Here is a 20972-nt window from a genome sequence, read left to right on the forward strand (position 1 = left end):
TCTCTCAACCTAACTAGGACAGATCCTAGCAGAAACCGGTGCCTATTTAACCGTTAGACCTGTCAATCATTCACAGTGCCCGCCCCCAGCAGTAGCAAGTTTCTGCTGTATCACCTACAAACTGGACACACTGGACAATTTTACACTTCAAGTACGTGTATCGTTTAAATCTTTATTTAATATTAAGGCGTTTTGCTTCATTTACAACCAAACTGCGACGGCTTGTAACAGAAACTGACGTTAAAAAAGACCAGGAAATGAAGAGCTGAGAGCAGGTGCATGTCATTTAGCACTCGCAAGGTTTGACAAATTCATGTTTACGTTGCTGTTTGTTGTGTTTTAAAGCGGGTTGAAAGTAATATAAGTCAACTTTTCTGGTTTGTAATGGCGACCGTAGATAACAGTAGATAAATCTTGTGTCGGTGAGGTGTGAAAACGACACTGTTGCTGCTAACAGTCATACGCTTTCACCTGTCGTCGTGATGTAAATGCTGTACCTCCTTCGCAGGCAAATTTTGATAACTTGGCTAGTTAATGCGGTTTCTTCACTGTGTCATCTTAAGAAATTCACGCACCCTCTTTGTGTAATATTTGAGTTGCCTCATCAGCTCTAAATAGCCAGGACTCAGTGTTGTTTTTATGAAAGGACTTATATTTTGACAGCAAGTGGGAAACTAATTTAGAGCAGCACTATTTTTATGTTTACCTCCCACTGGTACTAACAGCTTTGGCATAATTTCACTGTCACATGCTGTTATTTATTTATAATAACAGCATGTGACAGTATATTCTTGACAGTGCAGGGATGTAAAGAACAGTGTTTCAGTGTTTTTCAGTAAATAATGAGAACATAATGAGAACATCTCTGATACATTAAATTTTAAAATTAAATTAAAATTTCTCTGTTTTAACCCTACATGCAGAATTCCCTGACATTTTCCCCATAATGGCCTCCTGTTCATCGGTTGGAGATAATCAACTGCAGAGGATAATCAGAGATCTGCATGGTATTTAAGCTGCCCACGTGTACAATAAACATCTGTCTTACAGTGTACAGTGTTTCTCCATGTGTGCCATGCGACATTGTTTTATGTGTATTTTTTGAATCAGGTATACAAGCAAAGGAGTATCATAATTTAAAAAAAGAGAGAAAAACAAGAAATAAAAATGGACCAAATAGGAGATAACATGGCTAACAGTAGTAGAGACTGCATACAGTATCTTGCTCCCAGAATAACTGCAACATTTGGATCAGTCACAGATCTTCAACAAGAAATGTTTTGTGACTGATGAGGATTTATGCCTGATAGATATGTTGTAAGCATTGTTATGGGTGCAAAAATGGTGTGCATATTTTCAGATGTGTTAATAATGCTGTCACTGTTTTGTTTAGATGCTGTGTTGGAGTTGAGTAAAGAGCACAGGGAGTGTGGAGAACCCATAACTGATGACAGCGCCAGCCTGCACAAGTTCTTTTATAAACTAGAATACCTGCTACAGGTAGGGTACCTATGTTTGGGGCAGCAGATAACAACTATTTTTATATTGATTAATCTGCCATATGCCTTGTTGATTAATTGATTAATCATTTGGTCTATAAAATGTCAGACCATAATAAGCCAAATGTATTCAGGTTACCACCATCTAAGAAAAAGGAATGTCTGGCTTGTTTGAAAAATTAGTCACAAGATTAATCAGTTGTCCCAGATTGTTTCTCTGGCAACTGACTAATCATATAATTGACTAAATGTTTCAGATGCTATCTCTAATTTGCAAACTGAGTGTTAATCTGATATTAAAGGAACTAACAGTGATTACAACTAAAAGTGTACTAACACTGCTCATCAGACTCTCTGGACCAGTGGTTTCCTTCATGGGGGTTAGGACCATCAAAGAGGCCATGAGATTTATCTAAGGGGTCCTGGGATGATTTCTAGTTTAGGAAAGAATAAGAAATATGATATTTTCTTCTTCGTCATTTTCTCAAATGTTTGCTTTTTTCTTGTAAGGTAAAACCGCAACTATGTCACAGGACAACAGCAAAAATTAGAGAAAAGTCAGGAAAAAATGAATGTAAACGTCTGTAGCAGAACCATATAATTAATCTCCTGAGTGTATTGGAAGGGTCTAGACCTCCAGGTTGGGAACCACAAAATGTTGTACAAGTGACATTGCTATAATCAGATGCTATGTGTTTCTTAGTTTGACCAGAAAGAGAAGACAACCTTTCTTGGCCAGAGGAAAGACTACTGGGATTACTTCTGCGACTGCCTGATTAAGATCAAGGGAGCTAACGATGGCATCCGTTTTGTTAAGTCCATCCCTGAGGTAATCCGTCCTGTGCAACACACACACACACACAGTCACACTCTTCTTGTCTTCGGCACTGCCATGGCATGCAACACATGCACATAAATACACGGTGACTATGCAACCATCTAAGTAATCCTCTGGTCAGTCAGGCACAGTTAGACTCAGTGCTTCTAATTCACTTGCTGCCTCACACTTGTACCACCTGTACTGTTTGTACCTCACCTTCTATCCTGGGAATTCACTGTGGTGAGCTTCATACTGGAGTAATTGTAGTTGATGTAGTCGTAGTTTGTACTTTATTTAGATTATAGCTTGTTTAACATTCAGATATTTAGGTTTTTGTTGCTTAAAAACATTTAAGGAGTGTAAAAAAATGTAATGATTTTTTTGTGTCTTGGGGGTTTGGCATATACAAGCAAAGGAGGGTTATTTTCATTATCACTGAACCTGGTGATTATTTGCTTGATTAATTGTCAGTCTACAAAATGTAGGAAAATGGTTCAACTTGAAGATGTTTAGTTTATTCTCACTCCTCTTGTTTGAGGAGCTGGAACCAGCAAATTCTGGGGCTTTTTTGCTTGGAAAAAGTCTTGAAAATGAATCAGTCAATCTAAATATTTGTGATTCATTCCTCTGTCAATTAACTAAACATTTTAACCAACTGAGATCCTTGACTATCGTTCATTCAAAAAACAAAATTACCAAAAAAAAAAAAAGGGTATTACCAACATATTTGATATGTTTTATGGCATAATATGGTGTCTTGAAGAGCTGCAACTATTTGTTATTTTTATTTTCATCTGCCAATTATTTTCCCAATTACCCAGTGATATGCCCTTTGGTCTTCAGATGTGTCTTGCTAATAATCTGATGTGTAGTCATCTTTTCAACATGAAAACAAGAGGTGTCAATTTTTTATAGTACACTAATGTATTATGGTTCTGTATTTTATGGTTTTTGATTCATCTGCAGTTTGTTATCTTGATTAATTGATTAATATGCTCATGATAATTTCTCTGAGCCCAAGGTGATGACTATAGCTTGTTTTATCCAGCCAACAGTTCAAAGACCAAAGGTAAAAAGCAGCAAGTCCTCGCATTTGAGAAGCTGCAACAAGCATATGTTTAACATTTTGCTCAAAAAGTGAACTAAAACTTTTTAATTGATTATCACAATAGTTTTCTTTTGCTCAGCCTATCAGATATTCAACTAATTGTTTAAGCTTTGTTCAATTCTGTGGGGGTTTTTAACATGAGAGAGCTAATTAATGAATAAGTCCTGCTGCAGACCACATGTCTCATCTTATGTTTATGAAGTTGTCTTCACTTGCAAGACAGCTCTGTGGTCTATTGTTTCTTTAGGGATTAACGTGTAAGCATGCCCTTCTTCAAAAGTAACATAGTTCAGTTGATAACAGCTCACAGCCAATTACTTGTTGGAAACTCTCACTTAAGATATTACTTTTCTTGTTTCTTGGTGATCAGTTACAGACATAAGGGAGTCTCCAGTTGGTGTCCTTACTGTGGATCTGTGAGTCTGTTATCTTACCTACAGTAAATCCCTCCATCTGCCAATGTATTTGAGAGTCTGGGCTCGATGCTGTCTACGCAGTGATGACCTTTAAATGTAGAGGTCCAGGACACATTTTAACACATTTTCACATTGACGTTACTTAAAACTGGAGCAGTAATTAGTCGATTGATTAGTTGATTGACAGCAAAAATGAACAAAAATTTTGATTTAATTTGAGTTATTTTTCAAGAAAAAAAACCTAAACATTATCTGGTTTCAGTTGCTCTAATGTGAGGATGCTCTGCTTTTATGTATTTTATATTAGTGTAATGAATATATTTTGTTTTGAACTGTTGAAGACATTTGAATGTGCTCTCTTGGTCTCTAATCGGCTAACAAAGAAAATAAAAGGCTGATTACTTGATAACGAAAATAATGGTTAGTTGCAGCTTTATTCAAAGATGGGTCTGTTAATGTTCTGCCTCTGAAACTGTAGTTACATTTACACAGAAAATATTGAGGAAGCAGGAACGATTTCAGATAATTTAAGCAGCCACTGTTGACAATAAAAGGATGTAAATGTCACTTCACTTGACAGTGAGGTGAGGTCTGTGTATGAATGTACACTAAAGTGCATTATTTTGTGCGTCCTCAGTTAAAGACGTCGCTGGGGAAAGGAAGGGCCTTCATCCGCTACTCACTTGTTCACCAGCGTCTTGCAGACACGCTGCAGCAGTGTCTTATAAACCAGAAGGTCACAAGGTCAGAAGAGACAGATGTGTGCACACACATTTACATAATTCTCCATATTTGTTCTCTCGAAGTTGGCGAGACATGTCATGTTTTTTACAACTCTGGCAACAGTTGGATGGCATCCTTTCTCAGGAAGTGTGACTCTCCCTTCCTGATTTATGTCTTATTTCTGTTTTTACAGAAAAAAAAAAAACAAAAACCCCCACACCATACCACTGACACCTACATACGCCTCTCACTTCCTCTGTCTTCCAAATGTTGATTTTGGTTTTTAATTTATTTGACATTTTTTTTAACCGGGATGGTCTTTTATTATTTTTATTTCTATTTCAAGAGGCATTCAGTCACATACACACATCTGTTCCTCAGTTGCATCGTGTGTGTGTGTGTTGATTAGCCTAGCTTAGTATTAAGACTGGAAACAGGGGCCAACAGCTAGCCTGGCAAAGGTAACAGAATTTGCCTGCTAGTGCCTCTGCAGCTTATTAATCAGTGTTAATGTTGGTACCTGATTTTGATTTAGTTTTAGTCTTTTTACAAAAGGTATAGTAATTTTAGGCCAAGGGTAGTCATTTTTGTTTTTAAAGACATTTTAATCACTTTAATCAATATTTTCAAGCTTAAAAAACATTAACATACCAAATTCTAAAAACATTGTTTTGTATCCAATAAAATGTGTGTACTTTATGATATTGTGTGTCATGTTTGCTGTGTTTGCATTCTTCCCATGCAGTGACTGGTATTATGCCCGGAGTCCATTCCTCAAGTCTCACCTCACTACTGACATAATCAACCATCTTTATGAGCTCAACCAGATCCAATTTGACGTGGCGGCCAGAGGTTACGACCTCGATGCAGATTGGCCAGCCTTTGCAAGGTAACAAATGGCTACAATTATCATGCTCACTGCTTTTCCAATCAGCAGTTTCCTTCATTTGGCTGATCTCAAACATATTTCTGGGTGGTGCTTTTGTTGTTGGCAGTTTAAAGGTTATAGATCTGCCTGGGGTCATGAGGAAAAATTTGCAAAGTGATCTGAGAGAGACCTAAATTAATTTGAAATAGCACACCAGTTTAGTGCATCTAATGTGACATTATGGTGCAGTTCTGCATATTTCAAAATGTGAAGAAACACTTAATTATCTGATCACTCAGCACGTTCACAGCTCCTTTTTTTCTGGTTTTAGGGTGTGTAAATGTGTGTTTAAGAGGATGTGGATGTGGACAGTGTTGAAGCGTTGATCAGCGTTACTCACGTCAACACCTTTGCCAAAACTTTCCACATCCTTGTCAGCAATTTGCAGTCACTCTACAGGCGATGGCCGCAATTTTTTGAAAGCATGTTTTATGTTGTTGTTAAACTGAATCATGCTATCTTGATTATTATTTAAATCTTGCTGTATAATTCAATGCAAAGGCATCTACAACAGCACAAACATTAACACCGAAAAATTACCTACACATTCACACCCCCACCCCAGTTTTTTTGTTTGTTTGTTTGTTTGGCTTGAGTGTGAGTAAATGAGTGTGTGTGTAAGAGGATGTAGGGGCTGACAGTGTGGGAGTGTTCATCGCCGTTCTTCACGTCAACTCCTTTGCCAAAACCTCTCACTTCCTTGTCATCGGTTAGCAGTCACTGTTGTACACAGCACATTATGTGGATTATTATTTATGCTGTATAATGCAGTGCAGCGACACTTACAACAGCAGGACAACTATGTCCTGAAAAATTACCTGAAAAGGGTTGAATCGACATCTGCCACACACTCTATAAGCAAAAATAAAGATGTCATTATTCACAAATGCTGAATTGCTTTTTTTGAGGGCCATTTTGTTGGACCACATTGGCCTGTGCCAATATAGTATTTATGATGTTGTGAACACCCCCTGTTTTATTTTGTAGTTTATTTTAAGCAAGAACTTCAGAGCACATATTTGTTCTGCCTGTCATTTCCCCCAAGTAGCCTGAAATGACATTCATTCACATTAATCATGACTGGCTAAACAGTCACTGTACCAGTGAAGAAATATTTATTGTGCATTCACATCAATATGTTGTCATATACTGTGTTATAGTAACATAGTGTATGACAACATATTGGTCTAGTTTGCCTTTCAGAAGCTTCTATTAATAGGCTTACTCTAAGTTACAGGCATAGTTTCATGTGAAGTCTACATCAAAAACAATTAGTTTCAAGGTGTTAGTATTTTCTTAGAAGAAACAGAGAAGTTGTTGTGACATGTAGTTAGAAATTTTGAGAAAGTTAATGGGAAGACTGCGTAATTTTATTTGGAAAAATAAAGATCGTGCTTAATTGGTTTTTTCGTAGAATAACATCAGTACACAGGAAGTCAGCTGTCAACATCCAGAAATGCAAATTACAGTTTTAAATTACAGGCAAGCACATTATTCTCACAAATAATTGAACATTTAGTAATATAGGTGATACAGCAAGGTAACAGACAGTTGTATTGGATTGATTGTACAGGTGCACTTAATAATAAAGGCACTACAAGAGTGTCCAAGTGTTCAAATTTGATTTTTAGATTAGTTTGTCAGGTCCCCAAGTCATCAGGTTTTTAGCAGTTCTATTAAGGAAATTCATATGAAAAAAGAAAAAGCAAACTAGAATGACTGTAACTAATATAGTTAATAACTGATCAACAGTAATTTCCTGTTTCTTTCTCAAAAAACTATGCAAAAGTTGGGTGTTCTTGACAACAAGAACAACAAGTTCCTCTTTTTTTCAGCTGGATGTCGTGTTTGTCTGTTTTTTATCAGCTGTTAAATTACCTTAACATGTGGTATCTCATTGTGCTAAAGGCGAACATTAGGCACAGCCTCACCAGCTTTCCTGTGGAAGCCTCCCAGTCGCTGCTCCAGCATCAACAGTCTGGTTAGCAGCTATTCACAGTCACAGGTACATGCACACACCAATATAGATTTGTAAAAAAACATAGTTTGTTGATTACTGAAGAGAAGAAGTACAACAACTCTTGCAGGAAACAGACATTAAAAATAGCCTCTCTTCAAATGTTAATGCGCTGTTTCTTTTTACACAAAACTTTTTGTAAATATGACATAGAAACATCTGACCAGAGCTCTCTTGTTCTATCCACCGGCCAGGCGCAGGAGTTTCTTCCAATTCCAGACCTGAGTCACAGTCTCCTTGGTGAACTGGGAGAACTGGGGGAACCTTCTCCCTGCAGCATCGCAGAGAATCTGCGCATTGAGCTCGACCAGTCTGAGCTCAGACAGCAGGAGCTTCTGGTTCAGGTTCAGGAGTTAAGCAAGGAGGCTATTGAGCTGAAAGGTGTGGTTAAAAACCTTCAAGGAGAGCTAGCAGCTCAGAAGTCCTCTGGCAACTCACTGTCAACAGAAGCCCAAAGTAACCAAGAAGCAGGAAATCAGGAGAGAACAAATCACATTCACACCTGTAGGGAAGCAATAAACAGTGAACTTCAAGACAGACTCACAGCTGCTGAGAACAAAAACATGGAGCTTCTCTCTAAGTTGGATGAAGCTCTTAAAGAAAAAGGCCAACAAACAGCAAGCTACTGTGACTCAGCCTGGAAAATCCAGGAACTCCTGGATAAACTTAAGACAGCAGAGGAGGAGAGGCTGGAGGCAAAGAGAGAGGCTGAAGACAGGGCCAGGCACTCTGAGCGTCTATCCCAGGAACTCAAACTCAGGGAAGAAGACTTGAGAAACAGCGAGGAGAAACTAATTGAAGTAAAAGCTGGAGCAGACGACGAACGGGATGAGGCGCTCAAACGGTTGGAGGAGCTCCAAGGGGTTGTCGGTCGAATTCAGGGGGCCCTGAGTTTGAAAGAGAAGGAGACAGGGAACCTGAGAGCCCAGCTTCAGGATCTACAAGCGTCGCTGGAGTGCAGGGAACGACAGGCAGAGGAACTGAGGAAAAGACTGCAAGAAGAGAGGGAGGAGGTGGAGCAGAGATGTAGCATGAGCGGTGGCCAGAATGAGGAACTTCAGAACTTGATCCTGGATTTAAGAAAAACCCTAAAAAACAGAGATAAAGAGCTTGCTGTTAGTTCAGAGAGAATAAAACACTTGGAGGAACAGGTGGAGAAGCTAAATGATGAGAAGGAAAGCCTGAGCTCTAAACTTAATGATAATGAAGTCACTTCTTGTGATGAACCTGAGAACACTGAGGACTACAAAACCCAATGCAGCAATCTCATGGAAATAAACACTAAGCTACTCCAAACAGTAAAGAAGAGTGAGGAGAGCATTACAGAGCTGACAGAGGGCAGGACAGCCTTGTTAGATCATCTAGCTTCTTTGAGGGCTTCTGAGAAGCACTTAAAAGGTAGAGTAGAGGCCTCAAATATGTGTGTGGAGGCCCGGGAGAAGAAGCTTCTAGATGAAAACCTGCATTTGGAGGAGACTGTTCAGAAGGCACTTGTCCAGAAGGAAGTATCAGATGCTCAATTAAAGAAGCTAGAGCATGAGAACAGGGAGCTTCTTGAGGTTCAGTCATTGCTAAAGAAACAGTTAGCAAGAAATCAGCAGGAGTTGGACTCTCTCACCACCAAAGCTGCAAAGCTGGACAAGAACCTCACAGTGTCCCAAAGAAGCCAAGCAGAGTTACTTGAAAAACTCCAGGAAACTGAGGCTAAACTCAGAGATCAGACCGTTAAATGTGGGCTTCTGCAGGCTCGAGCAGAGGACCTGGAGAGCAGGACTGGAGAGCTGCATGATGAAAAAGGAGCTGCAGAGAGCAATGAAAAAATGCAGAAGCTTCACGATGAGCATCAGACTTCCTCAATGGAAACCAAAGAGGCCCCGTTCAGGCTGGTGATAGCTGAGGCTCAACTGGAGCTCAACCTAAGGGAGGTGCATCGGCTCCGGGAGGAGGTGGTGGAGCTCAGGGCTCAGCTTCTGGCAGGAACTGAGGAGAGGATGAAAGTTCAGGCCCTACAGGAGGTGACGGAGGCCTCTAGAGAGGACCTCCGTGTTTTGGCAGAACAACTCAAGGCTCAGGTGGAGGAGCTAAACCGCCGGCATGTGGATGAGATTCTTCGCTCCCGGGAGCGAGAGGAGGCTCTCGTCCGTGAGCGAGACGGTGAGGCTCAGGCCCGAGCAAGTCTGGCTGCAGAGGTGACAGCATCCAGAGAGGAACTTAATAAACTGAAGCTGCGATATGAGGCCCAGTGTCTGGAGAATAGTGAATCCAGGGAAGCACTCCATAGAGCTAACACAGAAACAGCTGAGCTTGGTGTGCATGTTTGCATGCTAACCGCTGAGAATGAAGAGGCCCGTCTGCGCTGGGAGAGCCTTTCAACAAGGCTCCAAGAGCTGGAGGACGAGGCGTCTCAGGAAGCTGAGAGGCTGAACAGCTGCATGGAACAGCTTCGTCAAGAGAACCAGCATCTCCTCAGTCAGCTCCATAATGAGGAAGTAACCAAGCTGGAGCTGCAGAAGCTGAGCGAGGCCCAGCAGGATGCTGAAACTGTGCAGGAGACAAACCAGGAAGAGATCCAGGCGCTTCGCTTCCAGCTCAGCAGCCAGGCCATGAGCCACGGAAGCCAGCTCCAGGTTAGATACAAACTCAACTATATAAATGTTGTATGCTTCATTGTGTTCACATGCACCTAAATAACCGTGATAGTGTGCTGATATCTTACAAACCTGGCTTGTCAAGGGTAGAGGATCAGTGTCGGACAAAGGCTGCAAATAGGAAAAGACACAGACCATTACATGCCATAGGTTGAACTAAAAGTTAAACTAACATAAAGTAGCCTCTTGAAGTCTGAAGAACCCAGTTTTTACCCATAAGCATTTGACTGATTTCAAGGATTCAGACACATTTGCGCCATTAGGCAATGCTGTGCTCTGTGGGGGGAAATCTGATTACTGACCTGCTGCATGTGGATTTACAGTAACCAGGTCACTACAGTACATTTAAACACCTTCACTGACTACCTGCGTAGCCCCTTTCCTCTAACCACATTACTTAGGTCCAGTGCTTGATTGTTTTATGTTAGTTAATAACAGGAAACCACCGTGGATGTTTATCAGCAAATCGACTGCAATGTCTGAATTTTTACCATTTTTCTTAAGTCATCAGTGTGATTAATTTGTGTTTCATTTGTTATTTATATTCTCATCCAGAGTTTGAGCCAAGAGTTACAAGAAGTGAAATTACAGCTGACAACCGAGCAGGAGAAAGTGGTCGATCTGGAGAACAAACTCAGTGAGCTAAAGGTGAGAGGATAACCTGCTACTTACAAAGTTTGGTACTACAGTATATCATAGACAGGTAACTCCATCTACGCTGATTATATGGATTGAGAGGAGTCAGCTGGTAGAAGGTTCTTTGGTCTGATGAAACCAGAAATTAGTTTGGCCTTTAGACTGGCTTTCCAGTAAGACAGTGAGTAAAAAGTGTTAAAAAGTTAAAGTAAAAAGTTAAAGCTCAAATCAGTAGATTAATGTCCTGGAGTGGCTGAGCCAGAGTCCAGATTTTACAATTCCATGCAACCGGACAGAGCTTGAGCAGTTTTGCAAAGAAGAATTTACTGTGTCAATGTGCTGATAGCATGTTCACATACAAGCCTGTAACTAAGCGAATAATTATGTAAACATGTTTTTTTGTTTTATGTTTATGATTAACTTGCATTATTTTGTAGAGATCTGCTTTCACTTTGACGTTAAAGGGTAATCTTAATCATTCAAGGTTTTAAATTGTGGTCAAAGAGCTGGTGTAGTGATTTCACTGCACATTCAAAGTGGTCGTGGACATGGAAATGAAACCATCTGTCCTATGCCGCAGACAACACTACAACAGGAAGCCTCCAACAAAGTGCATATACATTATGTGTTTTTGTGTATCTGGGATTGATAAATGAAAATGTAAATTGCAGTTATATTGTGTATTTTAACAACTGAAGTAATCATAACGTTACAGTCACAAGCATAATTCCCAAAGAACCAGAAATAATGTCTTGCTTTGCTGTGCTGATTGCAGGCTGAGAATCAGAGATATTACCAACAGATTGAGGAGAAAAACATCCAGATGGCCAAGTCTGAAAATCTCATCCAGCAGAAAGAAGACAAGATAATCCATCTGAAAGGGAATTTATCAAGGTGAGATACTGTATTCATAATCACACATTCTGGACCAAATTAAAGCTCTGTGAAAAAACCTGAATGTTTGTTTGTTTTTGTTTTTTCATGTATGCTTTTTCAAGGAAATTGTGATTCTTGTTCTTGTTTTTTTTTAATTCAAGCCTAAAAATAACAACTGCACAGATAAAATCAAATTCACCTGAGACGTCTCATAAATTTTGGACTGTCAGTCATCTGTTTTATGTGTGTATGCATGCAGGTCTGAGGACAGTTTAGCAGCAGCTCAGCGGACATGTCAGGAAATGAGTGAAAATCTACGGAAAGTCATGCAGGACAAACAGAGCGTTGATCTCAAGACCGCTGCTGAACTCGATGACCTCTACCGCACCAAAATCAATTTGGAGGAAAGACTCGTAGAACTCATCAGGTATAAACATACTTCACATTATCTCATATTTATTTACTCATTTGCTTACTCTGATCTACTTTAGCTTTTGATGTGTTTTTGTTTCATTGCTTTTCTTATTAGTGTGATCGTTATGAGTGAAATATGCTCTAAGCAGGGTTGAGCCGCGACACCCAGATTTGTTGCCTAATGTTTCTGGGTTTGTGTTTTCAAATGGCTACAACCAAACCACCCAGCTTGTGTAATCATTGGTTTAATGTGTGATTTTAATGCTTATGCAAATATGCTCGGTGTGGCTCTTTGAAGGGAGAAAGATGCACTTTGGCAGAAAACAGATGCCCTGGAGTTTGAGCAGAAACTGCGGGATGAGGAGACGGAGAGAGACGTGAACTACTGTCTGGGCTGTCACAGTCAGTTCAGCTGGTGGCTCCGCAAGTACAACTGCAGGTCAGATGGTCCTCTGTATTAGAAATACATACACATGTAACTATGACACCCAATAAAACTATGGTCGGAGCTACTACATTTAAACTAGTAGTTGAATGTCTTTTTGATTGCTAAAGCACATTGTCTTAAACTCTTTAAAATGACATTTCCTCTTGTCATTGCTTAGATCAAAACAGTCAACTGGAACCCTGTCACTGAGGTCCAGTGATGTTTTGTTTCTGTATTTCACTTCCCATTTAGACTAACCAGCCGTAACCCAAAAGTGAAGTCAGACATCTTCCATAGCTGGCTGAGTGGTATCCATAAAAACTCCACCTTCAGAAACTGCATTGCCTGTGTAAAACTCACTCCATATGGCGATAAGTGTTGTGTAAAGATAGTACCTGAATTGCACTTGTAAACTAAATTTGACACCATGTGATGAGGTGCACTAAAATTTGATGATGATCAGTACGATTAATCTATTCTGAGTTCTGTTTACTTACTGTCCCATTTATGAAAAGTTTTAGTTTGAAGGGTTTTGACAGTTGGTTTTAATACATTTACATGTGAGGATTTACACAGTGAGCAGTGCAATCACTGGATCATTTGATGATATTTGTATTCATACATATAAATATACATTTGTGAAAGCAACAAGAAGTGCATACTGTTTTGAGAAAATTAGCTTTGGATATGACCGTGTGAACATGTTCATTTTCTTTTCATTCATGTTTGTTGCAAAGTACTATTTGTGCAACTGCTAACAATTAGAGACCTGTACTTAAGTGGTTGTGACTTCTTCATTTTTCAGAGCATTTCTGCATCATCTCAGAGCTCAAAAAGCTTTATACGTGCTGTTTTATCATTGGGGAATTATTTGTAAATGTAATAGCCTTTTTTATTTCCTGATGTGCATGTGTTTTACACATTGTCTTTTATTATTTGTGTTAAAAGTTAAAAAGGATCTTTGTAGGAACTGATTTGAAACATGCCCTGAAGAAGCTTTGCTTTCTTACATTCTAATTAATCCTCCCTACACTGTGATACATTTCAAAATAATGAGCCATTTTACTCAGTCTATCCATCTCCATCACGTTGTATCTGCTGTTTTCCCAGACTGTGTGGGCGTCCCTTCTGCTACTACTGCTGCAGCAACACAGTGAGCACCCAACAGGGCGGCAACAGAGAGCGCTGCTGCAGTGACTGTTATAACCAGCACAGTGCAGTAGTGGAGCGCCACCCACAGGAGGAAGTGACTAACAGCACACCGGGGACACCTTTCAGCCGTTTGCTGCAGGCTGGGAGAGCTGTGACCAGTGTCTCAGGTAATGGAACACACAAAAACATGAACACTTACGCAGCACTAATCTGTCAAATAATGAGCTATTTGCACATTTGATTTAGAACAATGAGGGATGTATAGTACAGTACGATTACACTGAAAATACAATAATTAACATGAAGATATTGTTTATTTTCTAGGGGCAGATGAAGGTGACACACAGGATGATGGTGTTTTTGACATCATCACAGAGGAAGAAGTGAGTGGGGTCAGTGATTCCCTCTCTTTTGTCACCGCCTGCTCTCCTGGACATGGACAGCAGGGGGCAGTGCAGCTGTAAGTATCTCACATGCAGTCAATGACGGCAATTGAGACTGTAGAACATGGAGTCAGTGAAAGGGATTATGAACGATAACATGAGAAATTAATATCTAAACAGAACAGTCTTTCAGATACAACAGATACATAAGCAGATCTGATTTAACTCATCCCTCCTTCACAACATGGCATTTCCTGTTCAACCGTGAAGTCCAAATGTTTTTATTATATGTTTACTGTGAGCCATGACACACAAATTTCCATTGCTTTGTGATGGACAGCAAAAGTAGATGCAATTACGTTTTTGTTTGACACCAATCATCAGAAAATACTTGAATGTGGAAGTGAAAACAACTCTCCACAGACTAATATACAGTAAATTATGCTTAGATGTGAAATATCTCCCTCATTTTCTAGAAACAGCAGTGCCAGTGCGGGAGACCTCACATCAGAGGATACTGAGGACCTCAGTGCTGCAGTGCAGGATGCAGAGATTTGCCTGCTGAAGTCTGGAGAACTCACGTGAGTTTATCATATGCAGTGAAAGTTACACTGGAAAACTTGGCAGTGTTATTTTTACACACATGGATGTAGTCATAAGAATACACTTTGAACTTTCAGAGGAAGTTCCTGAGCAATTCCTCTGGAGAAAATGTTACGCTAAATCAAAAAATGGGAAGTGAAACATGAAACTAACCTATGTGCTGCATTACCAGCTTCCCTAAATGTTACTTGGTTCGTGTTGTGGGCTCCCTGTTCTTATAGAAACTGTTTAGAAACTGCAGGTTTAAGCTTTAATGTCTCGTTTCAGCAGGTGCCTAGTGAAATCCCTGCGCCAAAATATACAGTGAATTTTTAAAAGGAAATTCCACTGATTTTATTCATCAAAGTCTGCTTACAGGTCTTGGGGAGGACTGCGGCATATTTGGAAAACGTCGTAGCTCTGTAGAGGGCTGGGTGAAGTCTAGTAAATTCAGTCAGGTTTGGTTGGGTGTGAAGACTACAAGTTTGAAACTGAAAACAGTCTGGGGCTGTGGAATTAGAAAGAAGTGAGTTTACAAGACCTCTGTAGTCCGCTCATCATATCTGCTTGTAGGTTGGGAGCTCGAGACTACATTAGCCGCTACTACCATAACACACCCACATCTCCGAATGAACTGTTGACAATTGTGGATAATGTAGGCACCAGGTCCAGTCCAGTCCAAAAAACCCAAAGATATTCAGTTTATTTTGATGTAAGACAAAGAGTTGCAGCAAATCTTCAAATTTTACAAGCTGGAACACTCAGATGTTTGGCATATATGGCTTGAAAATTTACTTTTTAAAACAATTATTCATATTCACTAGTTAATCTCCTGTCAGTTGACTAAGCGATTGACTGATTTTGTTAATGCTAATCCAACACAGGGATGTAATGCCATGGAAAATGAGGCAAATTGATTCCATCAGTATTCTTTATAAGTTTTTAGAAATGTCTCTGTCTTTCCCACCCTAAATCTTCTGTATTCAGTCTTCCAACAGAAAATAATTGGCAAGTACATTTGGAATTGATTAGTCACTGGCAAAAAAAAGTGGTTCCAGGTTCTCAGATTAGCATTTCAAATTTAAATTGAGTTTAAACCCCTTCAAGCCAAAACATGGAAATTAACAGACCTTTGAACAAAAATAAATCTAATATATAAATAATATTAATGATGATAATCCAAGCAACATAAACCAATCAACATAATGACATTAGTAAGAACAAACACACAGGGATTCTCCCACTACACACACTACATCACTTTTACTAGTGCCATCTGTGCAAAACTAACAGCGATAAACTAAAACTGCCAAACAATGCCACATTATGTCAAAGTACTGAGTCTACCTATAACACTAAATGAATAAACATGCACAAGTTACATTTGAAGTAAACAAAGAAGTCCTGAAGCCATGAAAGAAACTAACAAATGTGAATATTTTATGGTTTTCTTAGATTTCAATGATAATTAGCTGAATACCTTTGAAAAAAAAACAAGCAATTTAAAAATATCAACCTAATTTCTGAGAAATTGTAATGAGTATATTTATAATTTTCTTACTAAACAGTGAATCGAGAAAAGAGTGAAAATAGCTGATTTTCTGCAGCTGTCCAACATTGTGAACTTTCTTCTGCTTTGGTGTTTTGCCCTTTGCTGCAGTCTTTCGGTCCACTTCTCGGTTGATGACATCTCAGGGTTTGGGGACAGCTCCCGAGAGCTCTTCATCAAGTCCAGCTGTTACAGCACCATCCCTATCACTATGAGCAGTCCTGGTCCCACTGTCACCTGGACTTTCACCTCTGAACCCAAGAGCATCGCCTTCAGTGTGGTCTACAGGGAGAGTACAGAGACGCCACTGGAGCAGGCCAAGGTGAGACTCCGGGATGTGTATTAAGGGACACTATTGTTAACAAGTGGCATTTTTGATAACTTGAAAAGGGCGAGTGCTCTGCCTTAGCTGGTGTAACACTGTATTCTATGACCCATCTGAGCCTGTGACCTGGAGTGCAACACATATTTCACCTTCGGGTAATGTTAAGTACATCATTCATGCAGAAAGATTCATTTATTTAATTCATATTATAATTCATTGCTGAATGATGAAGCAGAATTCATAATATTTCTGCCATGCAGCTGCAGCAGTACAGTCCCCCAGTGACACAGCAAAAGAAAATAATTAGTCAGGACAGAGTTAACTAGGAGGTGTTTTCTGAGCAAATCTCCTGAAAGGACTCAATAAGGGATCCAAAACTGGATACAGATTCAGTGAAGTGCTATTGACCTCCATCACTATCTCTTTTCATTCTCTCACACTTTCAGATCTGTGCCTAATGTAGAGATATTTTTTTACCCTAACTGTAAATGTCAACCAGGAATTCTGTCCTCCACAGGTTTTGATCCCACTGACTCGCTGTAACTCCCACAAAGAGACAATCCAGGGGGAGCTGAAAGTGAGGAACCCTGGAGAATACACACTCATCTTTGACAACTCCTTCTCCAGGTGAGTTACCCTTTAGCATAAACCACTACTTTAGCATAGATGTCAAGACTAGGTTAAAGCAAACACTGCTCTGTCTCTCCTATTAATCAGGTTCATCTCAAAGAAAGTCCTGTATCATCTGAGTCTTGACAAGCCTGTGGTCTATGATGGGACTGACCTCCTCTGAGCGTGACAGGAAGGACCATAAGCAGGTGTAAAACTTTAAACATTCATTCAGGGTGTTAAAGCTCATGCGCATTATTTTAAGGCAACTGGGTCAGAGTCTACTGATGTTCAGCAACCTCACTGAAAGGTTCTGGCATTTTAAAAAAAGTCTCTCTCTGCTTGCTCATGAAATTTCACACATCAGATGAACTCTGATCATGGGAAAGCAGAACAAAGGCTGAAAACAGTGAAGTAAAACAATGTTACATGAGTTAATGTGAGCATGCACTACCTTTTATAAAAGCTTGATCTTGTAGTTTACATGTAGCATTAAGGGTGTTGAACTTCACTCGATTAAAAGGTTTGTCGCATATTTGAATGTGAAGAACTTGTGTGTGCATGCGTATGTTACAGGTTTGTCAACATCTACAGATGCAGGTCATGTGGCAAATTCTTACTGCATACTTTCAGAAGTAAAGCTACAGTTCTGCTTCAACCAGAAGTCAAATTGTTTGGTAAATGAAGTGTTCCCATTTTGTTCCCATTATTCGCTTCTCATGAAGACTGCTGTTGTTAAAATGGGAATAATGTGCTCTCTGCACCCTGACAAATAATTTAATACATTTTAATTTAATACATATCCTGGGAAAATCAATAGAGAAACCCAGACAGGAGTGCCTGTTTTTCACTAGTATTAAATAAAGTGTTAAATAGTTACTTTAAGTTACTTTACCACATTAATGCAAGAATAATCAAAAAATCTAGTACTAATACATGTAGGAAAAACACCCAGAGCTGTTTAAGAAAGAGTTACCATGGTGTAAATGGTTTGACTGATGTTCAACTGTTGTGGTAAGTAAAGTTGAGGAGTTTGTGGTTGTCACTGTTGACAACCTGCGATTAAATCCCAACTCATACAAAGATTTCATCGAGTTAAGTGTGTTTTAGTTGCCTAAACTAGTGTTTTTAGAACAATATCACTAAAACCATAGTTTAACTTTTTGTTTTACTTTCTTAAACACACCATTAACAAACCATTTCATATAACTGAGCCTTTAAATGGGTGTTCATGTTCTGTTATTGGTGGGGAAACTTATCTGTGTCCAAAACATGCACTGTAGTGTGTCGTTAAGTTCAGGATCATTTCACATATCTTTACGATTGTTGCCTTTTCAGCTGTCAGGATTTACAAGAAATGGGGTTTTTTTGCATTGCAATCATGACTTCTGTGCACTTCTGTGAAAGCTGTGGTGCCAGCGCATCATTCAGTTTTAATTGTCTTCACTAAAAAGGCTTTAATTAAGTGTGGGGGTTCTGGTGATTGCAGATGAAGAAAGAGAAGAATGTGGTTTCTATGCATGGTAAACACTAAGAATGTGCACATGCTTACGCAGCTTAACCCTCGAAGGGTTAAAAGTGGGAGCATATATCAAAATATAAGTTTCAGTGCTTTAAATATCTAGTTTTTTCTTGGCGCTTAATATAAATCATCATTAATGTTTTGACAAAAAGTGATGATTTTGCATTAAATTTAGCAAGGATGTGATCATTTCATTTTAGATGAAGAAATAGTGTTTTTATTAGAAGAATGAACAAAAGAATTTATATTTATAGTACACTTTTCTAGATGGAAAGAGATGTTTGTTTTTCAGTATAGTTGTTTACTGTTGCTGTGTAATGTTCTGAGTACTGAGTTTTGCAGTGTGTCACACAGAAAGAGTTTGAATCTCAGCATACAGCCTTCAAATAATACAAATCCAAAAAGCAGTTTTTATACTTGAAGTTGTCCAGTGTGGACTTATTTGAAGAGTTAAATGTTGAAATGGACCTTTTTCAATTAGTTATCCTCTTTTGAGTGTCTTAGAATTGATTCTTTGATTATACTGACTTAAATATACTAAACACTTCTTTATTACAGAGTTTCCAAAATGTCTTCCAACATTTTAAAAACATTTTATAACATATTTTGAACATAACTGACCAGAGGAAGAAATTTCCTTTCTACAAGAAATTCACTTTTTATACATATCTGAGTAAGAAGAGTGATGCATTGCCAAATATATTGGAGAAACATATCTGTCTGTTTTAGTGTTTGTAAATGGGAGTTTCTGGTTAACGACATTGCAACACGACTGTGGTATAATGCACTTTGAAAGGGCTTTTTGCCAGTCTGCATCCCATGAGCCTTTGTGCCAGTTGATGAATGGTTTTCTTTTCCTTTGTATCTAGTAAGTGTGTGATTGTAGATGTTTACAGCTGGATTTGCCAGAGGGAAACTTTAACTCTCTGACTTAACTTGATCTATAAATGATTGTTGACAATGTTTTATTGAAATGTCATTTACATACTAAAGATTTATAATAGAATGGATTTAATATTATGGACAAATAAATAAATTGTGTGATAATTTCCTGTGAATACTGGTGAGTTATTATGCCTTCGTGTCTGTGACAGACGCTAGAGATGCTATTTTTTTCAGGTTGTCCGTCGCTCTGCCCCATTCGAACATGATATCTCAGATTTAGCACAAATGTTCATTTGGACTCTAAAGGATGAACTGATTAGATTTTGGAGGTTAAAAGTCAAAGTCATTTTGAGTGATATCTCTGGATGCCTTGAAATGTGATAAAATACATTTAATAACTCACTAAATTCCTTCACAGTCTACATGTATTTAAAAAGTCTGAACAGACATGAACCTGCAACTTGACTGGTTGGTGGAGGCATACAGCCGTGACATGATAATTCTAGTTGTGTGTGAAATATAGTGTATAATGCCTTCATCCTTATCAGAAGATGCAGATGCAAAAGAACACACTGATCCAGTCATGGTCTCTTCTTGCTGTGTCCTTTAAGCCACACCAGCTCCATGGCCCTAGGTATGACAGTGTTGGTTGGTCAGTTCATCACTTCGCTCCAGACTGAAATATCTCGACCACTATTGGATGGATTGCAATGAAATGTTGTAAACACATTCATGATCCCAAAAGGATGAATAGACACTAAGATGGACCTCCTCAGTTAAATTTTTGTGTTGCATTGTGTGAAATAGTATCACACAGAAATTAGGGTTTTTTAGTTAGTTAGTGTGTGCACGTGCATGCTCACTTTTACGTGCACGCCTGCTTGCTTGCCTTTGCTTTTCAGAGCATTCATGAGTGTATTGTGTGCGTGCACAAGGTATTGTTCTTGCAAGGTGTCCATCTTAGAGATAGTGTTTATGTTGCAGAGGCCATTCTGTTTCTCAAGGTTAATGATCTCATTGTAAATCATATCACATCCACCTCTCCTCCTCGTCTCTCTCTCCTGCCTGTGTCTCCTTCTGCCTGCCGCCTTCACTGAATCTGTGATTTGCACTGTGGCTGTGCACATGTATGTACTGGGTGTGTGTGTGTGTGTGTGTGTGTGTGTGTGTGTTGGGGGTGGTTGTTTATAAGGATGTGTGTGTGTGTGTGTGTGTGTGCGCTGAATGCTAATGCACCTCTGAATGCACTCACACAGATGGGAATAATTCACACATGTAAGTATGGAGAGGTAAGTGCATTCTTGTACACGCATACTGAAAATAAAATGCACATAATTTTCATTTACCACTCACATGATGCTCTTCATATGTGGAAAAATTCCTTCACATGTGCGCACAATCAAACCTGTAATACAGTGCAGAATGTGCCTCAACCTTTTTATCCTCCTCAGTT

At 39.2% G+C, this 20972-nt stretch overlaps 1 protein-coding gene across 2 annotated transcripts; it reads left to right on the forward strand.

Annotated features, from left to right (window-relative positions):
• The first annotated feature begins 69 nt into the window (after window positions 1–69).
• LOC108883288 (FYVE and coiled-coil domain-containing protein 1) lies at window positions 70–19683 on the forward strand. 2 transcript variants are annotated; one of them, XM_018676239.2, is made up of 18 exons: window positions 70–151; window positions 924–1007; window positions 1394–1500; window positions 2203–2328; window positions 4481–4587; window positions 5312–5455; window positions 7403–7499; window positions 7706–10138; window positions 10715–10807; window positions 11571–11689; window positions 11931–12098; window positions 12384–12524; window positions 13623–13831; window positions 13989–14124; window positions 14524–14628; window positions 16290–16500; window positions 17021–17130; window positions 17221–19683. In XM_018676239.2, the coding sequence occupies exons 2-18, from the start codon at window positions 947–949 to the stop codon at window positions 17294–17296; spliced, it is 4443 nt and encodes a 1480-aa protein (XP_018531755.1). In that variant the 5' UTR covers window positions 70–151; window positions 924–946; the 3' UTR covers window positions 17297–19683. The 2 variants fall into 2 exon arrangements, with proteins under 2 accessions (XP_018531755.1, XP_018531757.1); XM_018676241.2 differs by lacking the exon at window positions 70–151 and adding an exon at window positions 162–300.
• Window positions 19684–20972: the final 1289 nt, after the last annotated feature.

This window comes from Lates calcarifer, linkage group LG4 (genome assembly GCF_001640805.2).
Source record: "Lates calcarifer isolate ASB-BC8 linkage group LG4, TLL_Latcal_v3, whole genome shotgun sequence".
Classification (NCBI taxonomy): Eukaryota; Metazoa; Chordata; class Actinopteri; family Centropomidae; genus Lates; species Lates calcarifer.